The sequence below is a fragment of the Rissa tridactyla genome, chromosome 1 (assembly GCF_028500815.1).
Source record: "Rissa tridactyla isolate bRisTri1 chromosome 1, bRisTri1.patW.cur.20221130, whole genome shotgun sequence".
Lineage (NCBI taxonomy): Eukaryota > Metazoa > Chordata > Aves > Charadriiformes > Laridae > Rissa > Rissa tridactyla.
The window spans coordinates 164,708,156-164,725,583 of NC_071466.1; the positions used below are offsets into that span (position 1 = coordinate 164,708,156).

A 17,428-nucleotide genomic window follows, 5' to 3' on the forward strand; every position below is an offset into this window, starting at 1 on the left:
GCACTCTATCCCCTCATCCAGGTCATTGATGAATATATTGAAGAGGACTGGACCCAGCACTGACCCCTGGGGAACACCAGTCGTCACTGGCCTCCAACTAGACTCTGTGCCCCTAATGACGACCCTCTGAGCTCTGCCTTTCAACCACTTATCAATCCACTTTACTGTCCATTCATCTAACCCACTCTTCCTAAGCTTCCCTATGAGGATGCTGTGGAAGACGGTGTCGAACGCCTTGCTCAAGTCAAGGCAGACCACATCTACCGCCCTCCCCTCATCTATCCATCCAGTCATGCCATCATAGAAGGCTATCAGATTAGTCAGACATGATTTCCCCTTGGTGAATCCATGTTGAGTACTTCTGATGGCTTTCTTTTCCTCCACATGCCTTGAGATGACGCCCAGAATGAGCTGTTCCATCATCTTTCCAGGGATGGAGGTGAGGCTGACCGGCCTGTAGTTCCCCAGGACCTCTGTCTTGCCTTTTTTGAAGACTGGAGTGACATTGGCTTTCCTCCAGTCCTCAGGCACCTCGCCTGTTCTCCAAGACCTTTCAAAGATGATGGAGAGAGGCCCAGCAATGACTTCTGCCAGCTCCCTCAGCACTCTCAGGTCCATCCCATCGGGGCCCATGGACTTGTGAATCTCTAATTGATCTACTTGATCCCTCACTCGATCCTCCTCAAGTCAGGGGAAGTCGTCTTCTTTCCCCATTACTTTCCCCAAAGCCTGGGACTCCTGAGGCCTGGGCCGAGCAGTAAAGACTGAAGCAAAGAAGGCATTTAGTAACTCCACCTTCTCAGCATCCTCCATCACCATGGCTCCTGTCTCATTCAACAGTGGGCCCACAACTTCTCTGGTCTTCCTTTTGCTTCCAATATACTTGTAGAAGCTCTTCCTGTTGAGCTTGACATCCCTAGCCAGGTTTAATTCCAAGGTGGCCTTGGCTTTCCTTGTTTCATCCTTGCACGCTCTGGCGGCATTCTTGTAATCCACCCAAGGGGTCAGTCCATTCTTCCACTTACTGTAAACTTCCTTCTTCCACTTGAGCTTTTTCAGAAGCTCCCTGCTCAACCATGCAGGTCTCCTGCGCCCCTTGGCAGATTTCTTGCTCATTAGTTACACCACCCTGAGCCCTGCTTTCCCCCAGCGCTCCCCATGGCTCGCTGTGGATCGGGACGGTGGTTCCCCCTCCACCCCCCAGCCCTGGCCACCAGAAGGCAGGCGAGCATCGCCCCTGCTGTGCTGTGGGTGCTATGGGTGCCCGGCTCTCCTTCTCTTTGCTCCTGTTTGCCCACCAAACCACTTGTATTCTGATCCCACCCCACCAAAACACCTTTCTCCTTTCCTCCTTGGTTATTGTGTTGCCCTTCAAAGTCTCTTTAATAGTGACGAAGGTGTAGAGCGGCAAGCTGACTCCCTGTAACAGACGCCCTCTTGACCCTGAAAATGTCCCAAAGCTGGCAAAATTAAGAAACAATCAGAATAATGAAGAAGAAGAAAATCAGAATAAGGGAAAGAAGCATCAACCTGGATGAACACCTGACCAGCGAACACTGAACTTCCTCAGTGGGGCATAAATTGTTGAACTAGAATCTGCCATTTGAGGGGGAAAAAAAAAAAAAAGAAGACAGGAAGGGAAAACATTTGAAAAATTCAGAGATTTTAATTGTTTTTTTAAATTGCTCTCGTTGTTCTCAGGAGTAGGCGGCGCAGGCTCCTCCACCTCCTGCCATGGGAGTGGGGCGGGGGACCATGGCTGTGGGGCTGCCCGTGGTTGTGGGGCTGCCACTGGCATGGGGCTGCTCATGGTTGTGGGGCTGCCGGTGGCGTGGGGCTGCTGGCAGCAGGGGCCAGGAAGGCACCGGGGCAGGGGCCAGGACTGGCCGCGGCGCCAGGCGTGGGAGGGTGCTGGGCAGGCCACAAGCACCCCATTGTCCCATCCGGAGGCGGGCTGGCCCCCCCGGGCAGGGCTGCCAGCGGGGGCTCAGGCCTCTGGACGACGGCGGCTGCGTCCCAGGACACCGTGGCCCCGGCACCGGGGAAGGCTTGAGCCCCCCAGCCCATCACCCCCTGCCCTCACACCTCAGCCTCCAGCCCACCGCCACCCACCATGGAGGAGGACGTCACCCCTCACCGCAGCCGTCTGCCCACCCTGGGCAGCCCCCGCCGCATTCCGGGCCCCTCATCGCGGAGAGATGGCCCCCTTGGCATCCCTACCACCCCCACGAAGCGGAGCTGCTTCTCGGTCACTCTGTGCCGGGCTGCTGGGGGTCCCCCCTGGGATCGACTGCGGGGACCGGCCCCCGTCACCCCCGTCCCTCCGCGCCCCCGACCTGCAGCGGCCGAGGGGCCCCAGCGACATGACGGCCCTGGCTGGGCAGAGGCTGCCTCGGTGGCGAAGATGGGGGTACCCTGCTCCCTGCCACGTTCCGGTGGGTCTCTGCTGCCCAGATGGGCTGGGAAGCGGGGAGGGAGGCACCAAGGGGTGCCTCGGCGATGGCGGCACCATGGGACTCGGTGTTGGGGAGGGCCTTCAGGAGCGGCAGGGGGACATGGCGGAGGATGGGGGCTTCCTACCCTGGGAGCCATTTCCCCTTGGCCCACACCGGGAATGCAGGTGGATGAAGGCAGGTGGGAGGTGAGCCCGTGGGGCGGTGAGCCCGGCACCTGGCGGGGAAATGGGCGGCTGCGGGCACCATGTCAGGAGCTGCTGTGGGTGCTGGGAGGCCTGTCTGTCTGTCTGTCTGTCCAGAGGTCCTGTTGGACCACTCAGCCTAGCCTGGGTAACTTTTCAGTGCCGACAGTGATTTCTGGTACCCTCCGACCATTACCCACACTGGGTGCAGTTTCCTTTTTGCCCTGGGGCATTGCAGAAAGAGGCATCCAAAAGCCAGTCCAGTCTGCCAGGCGTCCCGCAAGCTGAACCCCACCCAGGGGGCTGCCATGTGGTGAAGGGACACATGGGGACATCCCTGAAAGGATGCTCCCATCATCCCACTGAGCAGAAGGTTAGAGCAGTCCCAGATGTTCGTGCCCCAGCACGGCGTGGCGGCGCCATGGTGTGTGATGGGGCCGGGGCTCGCAACTGTAGGAGAAGAAAACACAGAAAGAGGAAGGAGCATCCCCCTCCAAAGGCACTGGCAGCCAGGGGCATCCACACGGCTCTCCACGCATGGGCATATCCACCGCACACATGCAGGTGGGCACCACCAGGCATGGATGCCCGCCAGGGCAGGCAGGGATGTGATCTGTGCACCCCAACATCGCCCGTGGATGGGACCCCTCCCTGCTCCCCACATGCATGTACACACGTGTACGTGCAGCCACATGCACACATGCATGTACACACACAGAGACCAGGGACGGCGCTCACTCTGCCTCTGCACCGTGGGCTGACAGCCAGGAATCGCGGTGCCGGAGGAGAAAAGGTTTCTCACGCCTCCGCACACGGAGCTGAAGGGCAAATCACTTTTGATGAGCCAAAACATTCCCCATTTCCTCCCTCCGGGAAAGCAGAAGGAGGCCTTGCAAATCCCCTGAACCCAGGAAATACCTAAGGGGAGAGAGCGCCCTTTCTCAGCCCCGCTGGAGCGAAGCCACAAAGGGTTAAATATCCCCCTTCCTAAACAAGCAGAGATGCTGAAACCACTGGGGAATTGGGAGGGAAAGAGGCAAGAAAAGGCCTGTGTGATGTGCAAGGGGGGCCCCTCTGGGACACGGGGGTGTCCATCAGCGGCAGCCCCCCCATCCCCACCGCCATGCCCACCCAGGCGAGGAGGCTGGCGGGGGCCTGGGATGGAGCCGGGGGAGGGTGCGCGGGGAGAGATTTTGCGGCGATGTTTAATATTCAGGTCACATGACGATGGCAGCAGGAGCAGCACCAGCATCCCCGCTCCGCTGAAATAGCCACTGGAGAAGGAGGGGAAGGAGAGGGGGGGAGAAGAGGACACAGGGAAGAAAGAGAGAGGTAAAAGCGGAGCCTTGTAGCCCACCGCGCCGTGTCAGCATCAGGCTAGAAAAGTGGGGGAAACCCACCCTGGGAGAGGATTCGGAGACAAAGGAAGCTTCATGTTCAAAGGTAGGATGCTCTGGGCTTGGCAGGGTTGGGTGATGCTGGAGGGACACCGCTGGAGCTTTTTGTGCAGGGATCCTCTGCCGTGCCCCCATGCCGCACAGCTCTGGCCACGGGGGAGGAATAACCCTGAAGGGCAGTGGAGGAAATCCATCCTGGCTTTGTCTTTCCTCTTTTTTTTTCTTTTCCTTTTGGTGGCAGCAGTCTGGCGTGAAGGAGAACGAGCAGGGCTGGTTGTGGTGTTGATGGGGAGTAGCAGGCACCAGGGGCTGCTCTGAAAGAAAGAGATAATCCCAGCTGGTCCAGGGCTGGGGAAAGCCCACAAGCTGCTCGGCTACTGGCTTGTCCCTTGCCAGCGACAGGCAGTAGCTGCTGGGGCAGCGGGGACATCCTGTGCTGCTCCCTGGGCATCTGCGCAGGAGCTGGCGGGTGGGCGGGCAGGGGACAGGCAGCTGGGGTGACATGGGTACCCTGGTCCAGGGGTGCTCAGCATCCTCTCGCCTTGCGACACAGCCGAGCCACCCAGGCGGCGAGCCGGGGTATGGGGTAAGGACTGCACGGCCAGGGAGCGGCACCAAGGGTACGGCTGGGGCTGAGGCGAGTATCTAACCCTGCAGCGGCTGGACTGGGGACATCATGCTCAGCCCCTTCACCTCCAGCTTCTGCATCTCCAGAGAGGCTTCGGCACATGCTGCCCTAGTTTTCATTGCAGCCCTGGCAGAGCCAGGCTCCTGCCAAAGCCCTCTGCAGAATGCTGAGGGGAAGGAAGGCTGCTGCCGCCGGGAAGGCTGCGGCAGCCCAAAGGGCTGGGATGAGTTTCCTTGCCTCACTCAAAATGCCCGGTGGTCCTCAGGCCAGGCAAAAAGATCTGATAAGGAGAATGGCTCTGTTCTGCACCCTGAGGTCAAGTGGTGCATCCGGCATGGCTCAGCCTTTGCCCTGCACAGCTGGGAGAAACGCCCTGGGGTCATTGTGGAAATGGCGGGGAAAGGGGTTTTTCCAGTGGAGGGATGCTCAGTCCAGCACCTCCATGAATCTGAAACAAGGACCAGATCCTAATGCCTGGAAGCCCCAGGAGGCTGTGCTACCAAAGCAGCCGCCTGCTTTCCTTCCTAGGGACCTGGTGTCACCCACCGAGGACCCACTCCTGCCAGCTGCCTTCAGGATCCAAACCCATGACTCCTCCCCGTCCTGTGCCTGCAGGGAGTGGGACCGTGGATCTGGGGCCGTGCCGGTGGAAGGGGATAGGGTGAGACGTGTGTGTGGATCGCTGCCTCCAGCCAGAGTGGGACGGCCTTATGCCACACGGGAGGAGAGCTGCAGCGAGGCCGTCCATGTGTTACGTGGGGGTTAAATAGCCTTTCCTTGCTGGAAGCTGGGTTGTGGTAAGCCACTGTTTGCAGCCCTCCCTCCCTCTTGCCACTCAGACAAAGGACGGGAAGGCAGGGGGAGGGGATGTGACTGTATCTGGGTTATCGGGACAGAGTAGATGTTAATCCCCACTACCTGAGCCCCTAAGGGACCTGCAGGGCCACCTCCGTCCCCAGCTACCTGCTGCAAACATCAGAGGCAGGCAGATATGAAGGGTGCGCTGCAGTCGCGGTGTTTGCTGCTGGCCACGTACATCGGCCTTCCAGGGAGAGGTTTTGGGGTGGATTGGTGGGTGTCAGGAGCAGGAGCTAGCTGGGACCTCTACAGGCACCCGTTGCCCTTCTGGCCCTGCCTGCCCTAGCCCCAGATGCTGCACTGGAGCTGAGAGGAGCATCTCCTGTGAGCCAGAGATTATGCCCCAGCAGCCCAGCTCTGGCCACTTCCCATTGGGAACTCAGCAGCAGAGATGTCACCAGCAACTGCCCTCTTAAATGAGCTTCACTTAGCACACAGAACAAAGCAGCAAGGAAAAGGGTGGCAATGCAAACAGCAGATGTAAGTGGTTAACCTTGGCTAACCCTCTATTCATTATCCGCTATACTGGCCGTAGTGCCCCATCATGTATTCATTACAGGGCACAGCTGGAGGGGCTACAGGCTGTGGAGGGGCTACAGGCTGTGGAGGGGCTACAGGCTGTGGCTACGATGCACAATGCTACCCCTTGACCAGTCAGTCAGAGTGCTAATAAGGCTTTCTAGCAGCATTAGCATTACCGCATGTAAAACAGAGCCGTTCCCAGGAGATCACGTAGACAACGTTTCTTGTCTCAAGGTGCCTCCCATAGCTCTGGCCCCGGTTTTGCACACCCTGACCTCCCCGTCAGGCTGCTGCTCAGTTGGCTCCTTGGATTCCTCCATGGGAGTCAAGAGGTCGAAAATCCTGCGCAGAAAGCTGAGCCCTCAGATACCTCTTTGCAAAATGGGGGCTTCCCTTCCTGAGGCTGTGTGGGAAGGCACCCCCACACACAGAGAGGAAGGCACGTGACCAAGAGGACAAAGGGAGGTTGTCTACCCCAAGACTTTGAATGTCCAAAATCGAAATACACAGGGCGATGATGCTGATTTAAAATCCAAAAAATATTTAAGGAGACTTCTGGAGATCTTTTGTCCTGGTCTTAGGGCTTCTTATAGATGCTCAGGAACCTGACTCTGAAATATCTGCTCCAGCCACTGCAAGGTCCTGGCTCCAGCAGCAAAGCCTGCAAAGGGACGGCCACATATTGTGATGTCCACAGCAGAGCTATCAACAACTGCCAGCTCTGGGCAAAGTGTCCCTCAGTGAGATTGAGGGATGAGTTATGAACCTCTTAGTGAGCCTTGAGGTTGGCTGCCAGCAACTTCCCTCCTTCCTCTTCCCAGTGTAAGAACAAGGAGTTGGAGGAATAAAGGAGAGGGCAACAGACTCCCTGAGGACAAGCTACTGCCTGGGCAGCAAAGAGGTCACAGCCCGCATGGCGCAGGTCCTGCACCCGTCCCATGCAACTGCTCATCTGGGCTTTCTTCCCATCTCAACCTGTTCCCTGTCCACCTCCAGAGTTTATTTGCCCCATTACTGCGGTAGCCAAGTGCCTCACTGGGGCCACAGCCCCCTGCCCCATGTCCCCTCATCATTCCCTGTCTCACTCTCTCTTCTCCATGTCTTTGGGGTAGGTGAGACCCCGCAGGGCTGTGTGGGGTGCACACTGGAGGATGCTGCAGCAGGATGAGGAGCACGACACAGCCACACGACTATGGTACAGGTGGTGTGGGGCAGCCCGCAAGGGGGTGAGCAAAGGGCAAGGTGCAGGAGAGCCAACTGGCTTGGCCCTCCATGCTGTGCCAGAGAGATGGGCTTTCCTGGCTGGCAGCAGCTTTGAGAAAGCTGGAAAAAGACAACAGGAGCCTCAGGGGATGCTTTGTCAGCAGGAAAGGCACAGACTGGCTGTGACGGGTGTAAGAGCGGATTGCAGCTGAGAAGCGCTCGGCTCGGCAGGCTGCCTCCTCCGGCAGCTGCCTGGCAGCACGAGGTGCTCCGAATTGCCAACCTGGCTCAAGCCAACGGTCCGTCTTGTGCTCTGGTGCCCCCAGGGTGCTGCTCGCTGCTTCAGGAGAGCATGATGATAGCTCTGAGTGCCCATGCTCGATGGGGAAGAGCAGGAAGGGGGGGACCATCCTTCAGCAGACCTCTCCCCTGCTGGCAAGGTGGAATGGAGGTGGTAAGAGAACCTTCAGATGTTACCCACTGTGCTGTGCATGGGTGGCTGTGCTACCTTCCTCTCGCATGCAGGGAAGATCCCTTCTCCCAGTGTTAACATAAATGACTTCCCAAGAGGTGTAAAAGGAGCTGGGTGGAGGCACCTTTCTCCCTGCCAAGGGTGTCCCTTCCGCAAGGTCAGCCCTCAGCACATGATAGTGGGATATTAAAGTTTATTTAAAATGTAAAATTTTCACTGTGTAGGAGGAGTCCTGTCTGCACAGGAGCTTTGATGTGGGAATGGTAAGCTGGGTCACCAGCCAGCCATACAGCCTGTTGCAGCCTAAACTTGTCCTTGAACAAAATCTCTCTGACATCTCCCCAGCCCTGGTCTCTGCCTGGCCCGGCTGAGCTGTCACAGGGACACCAGACTGGTGCTATCAGTGTCCCCAGCCCGGTGACCTCTGAGGCGTCCTCCTCTCCAAGAGGCATGTGTCACCCACCAAATGGCAGTCGCCTGCCTGGCTGCTCACATCCTCCTCTGCAGCCAGCGGGTTCTGCTGAGAGGAGCAAAAAACTCCACTGAAATGATGGAAAGGGATAATTTAGTGTGAGATACTTGAACTGAAGTGGCATCCAAAACAAGTGGAGCGCTTACCAAGGGAAAACACATGCTGTCCCTGTCCTGGAAAAATAACCATCTAATGAGACAAAGCATGGGGGAGTCAAGTAATTACAGTGGGAGAGGCTCTAGTTTGCAGCTGGTTTGTACATGAAAGGTATTTGATTCCCATCCCCTTCATCTTCCTTTCTAGATTCATCCCTCACACCTCCCTTCCCTACCAGCTTTTCTTCCATGCCCTGTCCTCTCTCAACCTCCGGTTTCCTCCCAGAGGGTGAGCGCTGCTCATTAATGAGGCAAGAGATGGAGATAAATGGTCAAGGCCCGCCCCAGCAGTGTGTGCCATCACCCAAAAAAGAGTCAGGGAGGTCAGAAAGCCCACAGGGTCTTTCTTTTGGCCCTTTTGTTTTACATGGAAGAAGCGAGGAGGGGAGGAGAGGAGGGAAATGTGCAGATGATTAGCTCACTGATCACGAGGATTAGTTTCTTGACAAAAAGCATCGATCTATGGGCGGGAGGAAAGCATGGAGGTTGTGGCCATACTTTTCACTTCCACCGCTGACTTCTTCTGAGGAACTCGGCCTGCACAGCACCGCCAGTAACCTGCAGCTGCCCCTGGCAAGGGCTGAGCTTGCAAGTCCCCACAGTAAATCCTAAACTCTCTTTCAATGCTAGGATTTGACACATGATAATTTTTGAAAGTCTGTTCCATTGCAAATTTCATGCTAAACTTGGAGGGGCAAAACACTTAATGAGCATCATCTCAGATTCAGGGTGATGTGTTGGAGGGGAGGATAGGTTGTGTAAGGTAAGTATACCTCTGGGCCACAGACTGATCCTGGTGAGAACTGGGAGACAAAAATGAGGAGACACACACAGAGCTTTGGGCAGCCGGTTAGGAGCCCAGGCAGCTTCACTGGGTCTTCTCCTGCTGTTTGGAGGTAGCCATCAATACGTTGCATGCTCAACGAATGCCACTTCTCCACCTCCTCATCTGGAGTGATACATAGAATAGTGATACATAGAGTGATACATAGATAGTGATACATGTTCCTCCATGAAGAGCCCTACTGCTAAAATCTTGCCATTCAGTCATCCTCAGTAGCCCTTGAAGTGGATGCTCAAAGTTGCCCTCAGGTCCTGTGGCAGGTCATCAGGAACATCCTCATTACACCTCAATGATGATTTTTCAATCTTTCTCCCTGTGCAGGGCCAGTGGAGACCAAAAACGAAGCAGCCATGTCTGAGCTGGTCCCAGAGCCGCGACAAAAACCAGTCGTACCTATGAAACCCATGGGCATTAATGCCAACTTGCTGGGCTACATTGGTATTGACACCATCATTGAGCAGATGCGCAAGAAAACCATGAAGACAGGTTTCGACTTCAACATCATGGTTGTAGGTAGGCAGGGACCAGCTGAGGTACTGGGGACTACAGCCAGGGGCTGTCCCATGAGGCCAGGTGGGAGGTGAGCCCTTCAGGGAGGGCATGAGAAAGCAGACTCTGTGGGAAAGGAGAGACTGCACAAGGCAAGGAGACACCTACAGCCCCTTCCCCTGCCAGCCCAGCTCTGCCCCATGGGCCTGCTGTCAGAGGTCATGAGCTTCCTCTTTGCGATCCTCAGGTCAAAGCGGACTGGGAAAGTCGACACTGGTGAACACCCTCTTCAAATCCCAGGTGAGCCGCAAATCTTCAGGCTGGAACCGGGAGGAGAAGATCCCCAAGACGGTGGAGATCAAAGCCATCGGGCATGGTAAGAGCCAGGCTGCTGGGGTGGAGGCAATACTGATGCTTCAGCATAGTCTTGCAGAAGACCCCAGTAGTCTATGCAAACAGTTCTTTGGCATTAGGTAGCTTGTCTATGAGAAGCTAAAGGCCAAGTACCAGTTTTAGATGGCCTCAGATCCGGCCAAGGCTTTTCTTAAACAGCAATGCTACTGATACCACAGACAAAAGTGAGGTGTAGAAAAACAGTTATAGATATTTCTTCTGACAAGACATTAGTCTGCATGTGTGGATTAAGCCTTGCCGTAAGTCATTCTTACCTGCAGATGCTTAATAATCTATACAAATTGCATTGGTGGGTCCCATCCCAAGCCTGGTAGAGCACATCTCCTCATGGTAAAGCATCAGCACAGCTTCTACAATGGTGCAGAGTAATGGGCATCATCTCAGATGCAGGGTGATGTGTTGGAGGGGAGGATAGGTTGTGTAAGGTAGGTATATGTCTGGGATACGGACTGAGCACAAATCCATTTTCCTGTAGCAGAGTGGTATGAGGTGGCTTTGGTGCAGAGATTACCAAAATTTGGAGTCAGAAATGCAAGCGGGGGTTACAACTGTTGAGGCATGACCCAGCCTGGCCTGGTCATGCTTGCTGGACAGTGATGAGGGCAGAGTGCTCTTTTTCCCTTGTAGGGCACAGAGACATGTTTCATGGTGGAGCAGGTCCCCAGGGAGGCATATGATTGTTTGCAATTTCTTCCCCAGTCATTGAAGAAGGTGGTGTCAAAATGAAGCTGACAGTGATCGACACGCCAGGATTCGGGGACCAGATCAACAACGAGAACTGGTGAGAACTGGTCAAGGTCTTGTGTCCCAGAAAGAGCTGAAGTATATGGTATGGTATATGGAGTGACTCTCATCTACTTGGCCTGGAAAGCGTCTGGGATCCTATTGCATTCAGGGGGCCAGTAGTGAGGACATGGAATTGTGAACACCATGGGTCTACGTGCATGCTCGGGGATATGGGCACATTACATAGTGAGTGCCTATTTCTGTGCCCAGTTATAGAAACTCTTAAACATCTCTGCTGATGGTGTGATGCTTGTGGTGAATATATTTTATGCCTGCGCCTGCTTTGCTGCTGTCAGAGCTGGGAACACTGTAGGCAGGAACATGAGGAGATTTGTACCTGTCTATTCATCTCTCTCTCCCACCTTAACAGCTGGGAGCCTATCGAGAAATACATCAACGAGCAATATGAAAAATTTTTGAAAGAGGAAGTGAATATTGCAAGGAAGAAACGAATTCCAGACACACGAGTGCACTGCTGCCTCTACTTCATCTCACCGACTGGCCACTCGTATGTACACACTGTCCCTCCTCCTTCCTCAAGCCCCTGGTGCCTCTGTGCCAGATATACTCTCTGCACTGCTCCATCTCAGTGATGGACCCAGGGATCCCGTCTGCGGGGCTGGCCACTGTTTAGTTTAGCTTCAGGTGCTGCGGGCCTTGAAAGGGTCTAGGATAAAAAGGGCAGGAGAAATGCCACTGTGTTTTTTGGGAGAGGGCAGGATAGATGGGAAGAAGGAGAGGAAAGCATGGTGTCAGCAAGTGGGGTACGTACAAGGGAGGTTTCACGGATGCCCTGACACTGGGAGAATTACTGGGATGAAAGGCAAGGAGGGTAAAGTGACCCTTTCCATGTTGTTGTTCCTTCTTGGGCTGCAGCCTGCGGCCTTTGGACCTGGAGTTCATGAAACATCTCAGCAAGGTAGTGAACATCATCCCAGTTATTGCCAAGGCTGACACCATGACCTTGGAGGAGAAGACTGAATTCAAACAAAGAGTGAGTATCTCCTCTCCTGCATGGGATCCTTCCCTGCCCGGGCTTGGAGGAGGGAAAAATGAGTGTTATCCTTCCTGAGTTTGCAGCACAGTCCCCAGGGTATGCACAGAGTCCAACGCTGGGCTGGTGTGTAAGTCCTGAAGATGCAGCTGTTTATGGCCCTGAGGGCATCTGTTAGAGGGGGAAGAAAGGCGCGTATCCCTGTGACATCTCATGATACATTCTGTCATGGGAGCTGCAGAGCCAGACAAGTAACTGAGGTTGAGGAAGAAAGACTCATCATTGTTGCCGTGTGTCCTCACTTTGCTGCACAGTTCCCTGGGGACAGCCCTTCCAGCCCCTGCCTGCTGGAAGGATGTCCCAGATGTGTTTGCCTGGCCATCTTGCCTGCATTCCCTTCAGGCTTGTGTTGCTTTGTGCTGCAAAATGTCTCTCTGCCTAGGTGCGCAAAGAGCTGGAAGTAAATGGGATCGAGTTTTACCCCCAGAAAGAATTTGATGAAGACTTGGAGGATAAAACAGAGAACGACAAAATCAGGGTAGGAAATATTTTATTACAGGGGGGAAGGGGGCATGAGGGCTGGTCACGTTTAATGACTGTAAAATAGACACGTGTCACTAGAAGGTTTTAAGTGCTTCATCGTCCCTGAATGAACGATGCAATGTATGTAAGGGATTGTCATTGTTCCTTCTCAGCTTAATTCGTCCCTGTCGTTACCACAGGGTGCTATGAAGGCTGAGTGAGGAAGGACTAGGTTTCACCTCCTCTTGCTGAATGTTCTGTCTGGCCAATGTCAAGGACCAAAGGGGCCTGGGGTGTGACTGATGTCCAGCCTCTGTCCCAAACAACTGCCCCATCAGCCCCCTTATCTGCTGACCAAACTTGACCTGAAAAGAGCACGATATTATCCTTTGCTGATCTTCTGGTTAGCTAAAGGAGACAAGCTCCTTTCAATAAGCTTCCCATTCCTCAGTAGTCCATGCTCCTAGTCACCTTTTTCTGTGCCTGCTCCAGTTTGATTTGATTATCTAGCACTGGAGCCGGTACCCCATGCTCCCCCATCTCTTCTGAGATCTGAATTGCTAAGCTCGTGGATGACATGTGCTTTTCAAACAATTGTATCACACTGGTGTCCTGCAACTGACTTGTGACTGACTAGCACATGGGGTCCTTCAACTCCTTCAGTCACTGCTTGTTCATGAGCTCCAAAGTCACAGCAGAAATTCTTGATGTTATTCCCTAAATGCTGCTCTTTGTGCCTCAAACTTGCATCTTCCCAGATAATAACCCAGTCTGCCTTTGGACTGACAACACCTCTTGAACTTGTGATGCTAGTGCATTTAATTATCCCACTCATCATTTTTGTGTCTATGCCATTAATGAACATAAATTGGCCTCCGTGTCAGCCCTCAAGAAACTCCAGGAGTCTTGCATTGCAGCTGACACTTGCTCTTTCAACTCCCCCAGCTGTCACAGCCCCGACAGAAATTATTCCCACAGTCCCCATCTTAATTAATAATTTCCCATTTGAAAATACATCACACATTCTGGAGAAGACTAGATGGGTTTTGCTTCTTCTCCAAACTGTGACTGGTTTTGAGGAGGGCACCACATTTTTTCTGCATTTCAGCATCATTACCCTAGGTTTGGATAGTCTCACACATAAGAAATAAACTGCCTTCTAATCTCCATTCCTGTGGTAACTGCAGTCCTTTCCCAGGCCCAGGGACATCTGTAAAGCAGAGCAAATCTATGAACATCTGCACAGCCTTATGGATAGCAGGCTCTCCTGCACCCTGTGCTCTAGAAATGAATGGTTTCTCCCTGTGCTTAGAGATATCTTAGATGATCTCCAGAGGTCCCTTCCAACCCTATGATTCTATGATTCTATGATTCTATGATTCTATGATTCTATGATATTGGGGTCCCCAACAGCCCCACCTACTGTCCCACTTCCCAGGGAAGCTGCACCTCTTTCCCATTTCAGGCCTTCCTCGGCACAACCATTTCAGCCATTAAACTTATTGAATGTTCATGTGTCTTGTTGGGGAGGATTAGTTTGAGTCCTCTCCTTCTTCTGGTGAAGCACTACAAGCTTTGTGAGAAATACTCACTGCAAACTATTCATATGAACGGCCTTGCGCTAACAGACCCTCTCCGGATTATGCCAAGGTACTTTCTCTCTGGTCATCTCCGTCTTCAGAAATGCTGGAGATGGATGTAGAAAAGCTCTGACCCCCTTTCCAGAGCCCTTGGCACTGCTGCAAGCTACCCACTAAGCTTGGGGGGTGCAAGGACACCTGTAAAGCAAGGGCCCAAAATGCTAGTGATAGCGCTGGTGGATGAACAGGACAGTCGGTTAAGTGTTGCTCTGGAGAACTTCTTCCCTTGGAGAAGGCCTTGTGTTTGGTGAGCTGAGAGGAGGAAAGGTCGATGGGGAACAGTGATTGTGCTGCTCTCTGGAATGGGTTCAATAGGTCTCTCCACATGTCTCTCCCCAGCAGGAAAGTATGCCCTTCGCAGTAGTGGGCAGCGACAAGGAGTACCAAGTGAATGGCAAAAGAGTCCTGGGCAGGAAAACACCTTGGGGAATCATTGAAGGTAAAAACCCCCTTGCTTCTGGGAGCTGAAATATCTCTGCAGGCCCCAGTAATAGACAAGGGTCCAGATAACAGGTCCCATGGCTACCTTCCCATCCCTTTTGTGATAAATTTTTTGAAACCAAGCAAAAGGAGAATTCTCAAATAGGTCTGGGAGGGTTCTGCCATGGTCAATGTGGTACCACTACTGCCAGCTGGCAGAAGCTAGAGCCACTCCAAACACCATGGTGTGTGAAGCTCAGATCCTGAGACTGCCTTGGTTTCCAAATGAAAGTTCACATGTAACCGCTCAGCACCTGGCAGCGTGTCTGCTCAATGCCTGACGGTGTGGTGTTCACACAACTGTCTGTCCTTTCTGAAGTATGCAGGCTCTGCCCACCTGGAACTTGCCCCATGGCGATGACCTTCCCATGCTCTGTAAGCACAAAGGGATTGTTGAATAAATCAAATGTAACACTGGCTTGCTTTCTTTTCAGTGGAAAACCTCACTCACTGTGAATTTGCCCTACTTCGAGATTTTGTCATCAGGTAAGGCCATGGTCATGCATCAGTTTGGTCTTGACAAGCAGGGAGTCTTCCTGAGGCCCTCATAGAGTGAAATAGCCCCTATGAAAAGGAAAATAAAGTACATTCCAGGCAGTGGAAGCTTATATGGGGTAGGATTGGATTGAGTTAAGGGGTAGATACTCTAGTGCCTCTCTTAGTGACAAGACCACTATGACAAGTAGGTGCTAGTTTTCATGTATGAGCTGGACACCTGGAGAAAAGCAGGGTACTACCACCCCCCTTATATCCCATTAAGGACATTAGGTTGCAACAACTTCTATTTGTTCTGACATCGGGTCTGGGCTGGAGTCAATGAGAAAGAGGCCACTACCACATCCTAGACTATGTGTCCTACCAGGTTGAAGGACGGGCTGGAACATATGACCTGGAAGTGAAAAGCTTTCATTGTCCTGTCTTATTTCTACTCTGTTTCATGAAGTTGTCTCAGCACAAGTGATATCTGCCCCGAATTCTGTAGAAGAGCTGCAGATCCAGGGTCACCTCTATTCCCTATGAACACGATGAGGTTTTAAAACACCACCAAAAAAAAAGAAAATAAGAGAAACACACTTCAAAGCCTGTGGCTCGTTCCACCTGTGGGTATGGTGATATTGAGACACTTGGCCAGGTACAATGCTTTGACATCACACTACTGCCCTCTTTTTGCTCTGCAATACCTTCTGCAGAAGACGTGCTTTCTGTAAGTCTTCCAGTAAGAACATCCCAACCAAGTGGTCACCACAAAGCACATAGCAATCTGAGCCCACAGGCTTTCTATGGAGGTTAGGGACGATGCTCACAGCAGTGTTCTGCAGGTTATGATCTGCAGTGGACCTGACACAGCCTCATGGTGTTTCCTTGTCTCACCTATGCTTCAGATGAGATAAGCTCATGTCTGCTCTGACACACCAGGATGGCCAGTAGCTGTCCCACTGGTACAGGTGTGAGAGGGGCAGGACACCAACAAGCACAGCCAGGGATATCCTGCAGCCTGTGTATGTGTTCTTGAATGCTGATGCTCCAACCCTCAGTTGTGTATGATGGCACCCATGCCATCCACGCAGAAAGAAAAGTACCCTCATTAGCCAGACCGACTGAAGAAATCTTCCCTTTATCTTGGGCAATAAAATGATCATCGGAAGATTAATACTGACTGAGCTGATATTAGTTATCACATCTTCTTTCCAACCCCATCTTCACTTTGCCCCCCACAGGACCCACCTTCAGGACCTAAAAGAAGTGACTCACAACATCCACTATGAGACCTACAGGGCCAAGCGGCTGAATGACAATGGAGGGCTGCCCCCCATGACTGTTGAGACAGAGGAAAACCACGAAAGTAACCTGTGAATGACCCATCTCCCCATCCCCGCCGCTGTCACCCGGTGTCTCTGGATATGACAACCCACCCCTGCTACCCTTGACTCTACCATGGGCCTGCCTCTGAAGCATGTGGCACATCCTCCGTGTGTGTGAGAGGATGCAAGCGTTGAGTGCGTGCGTGTGTGCATGTGCCTACCTATGTGCCGGAGCGGGACCAAAGGCGTCTCCCCAGTCCTTCCCAGAGTGTCCTCATTCTCGGTTTGTTTTTTGCACAGCGGACTGTCCGTCATCTTCTTTCCTCTCGTTTCTGTGTCTCAGCTGTGTGTCTTGCCTGGGGGAAATAGGGATGGGGGGAAGGATTTCTGGGGGCAGGAGGGCTTTGGAGGTGGGAGGTATGGGGCATGCTGTGGTTCTGTTTTTATCACTTGGAGATATGGCAAGGAGAGACTCCAGGAGAGATGGTGGAGTCAGTGCATGCGTTGTCTTCAAGTGATGGCAGCACAGCTTTCTCTTGGGTCCTTGGTTGGTGGGAAGGCAGCTGGTTGGTCTGAGGGCATGGCGGCCCAGCATTTTACCCTCACTTCTTGCTGTGGCTTGCCGAGGGGAAATGGCAGCTTGGAAGTGGATAGATGGGAGAAGTGACAGACTGACATGTTTGGGGGTTCAGAGGAAGTGATTGGTGTGAGGGGACAGAATTAATTCTTGGGCTGTAACATCTATTTGAGAAGCATAAAAGTGCTTGGGGGAAATAGCCAAATTTTCCAAAAGAAGCAAAACCCAGAGGAAAAGAATATGTTCCTGCTGCAGGGGGTGCATTTGTCCTGCCCAGCGCTAAGATCAAAAGCCATGCTTGTGGCACAGGCTTTTGATCCTGTGCAGATCAGACCAAGCTGTCCTGAAGTCACCCCACCTCATACCCCATTGCAGCAGTCTCTCTCCACCAGCACTGAGCAGGTCCTGGCCAAACTTTTCTCCCACAACATGGCCCCTCTGCTGTGGGAGCGCAGGGAAGACAGTGCCACGGGGTGTCCCTGCCAGGGGCTCCCTCAGGGACAGCCTTACTCAGCACAGGGCCTTCAGGATCTTG

At 53.3% G+C, this 17,428-nt stretch overlaps 1 protein-coding gene across 2 annotated transcripts; it reads left to right on the forward strand.

Moving 5' to 3' along the window:
* Positions 1–2,113: 2,113 nt before the first annotated feature.
* On the forward strand, positions 2,114–16,368 carry SEPTIN3 (septin 3). Of its 2 annotated transcripts, none has more exons than XM_054212608.1 (10): positions 2,114–2,435; positions 9,511–9,702; positions 9,926–10,054; positions 10,792–10,873; positions 11,249–11,386; positions 11,755–11,872; positions 12,315–12,410; positions 14,374–14,473; positions 14,949–15,000; positions 16,233–16,368. In XM_054212608.1, the coding sequence occupies exons 1-10, from the start codon at positions 2,114–2,116 to the stop codon at positions 16,366–16,368; spliced, it is 1,365 nt and encodes a 454-aa protein (XP_054068583.1). The 2 variants fall into 2 exon arrangements, with proteins under 2 accessions (XP_054068583.1, XP_054068592.1); XM_054212617.1 differs by lacking the exon at positions 2,114–2,435 and adding an exon at positions 3,956–4,081.
* Positions 16,369–17,428: the final 1,060 nt, after the last annotated feature.

Coding starts and splice junctions, on each gene's coding strand:
- SEPTIN3 (XM_054212608.1), top strand. CDS start 2,114: ATGGAGGAGGACGTCACCCCTCACCGCAGCCGTCTGCCCACCCTGGGC. Junction 10,874..11,248: donor CAGATCAACAACGAGAACTG/GTGAGAACTGGT, acceptor CCACCTTAACAG/CTGGGAGCCTATCGAGAAAT. Junction 11,387..11,754: donor ATCTCACCGACTGGCCACTC/GTATGTACACAC, acceptor CTTGGGCTGCAG/CCTGCGGCCTTTGGACCTGG.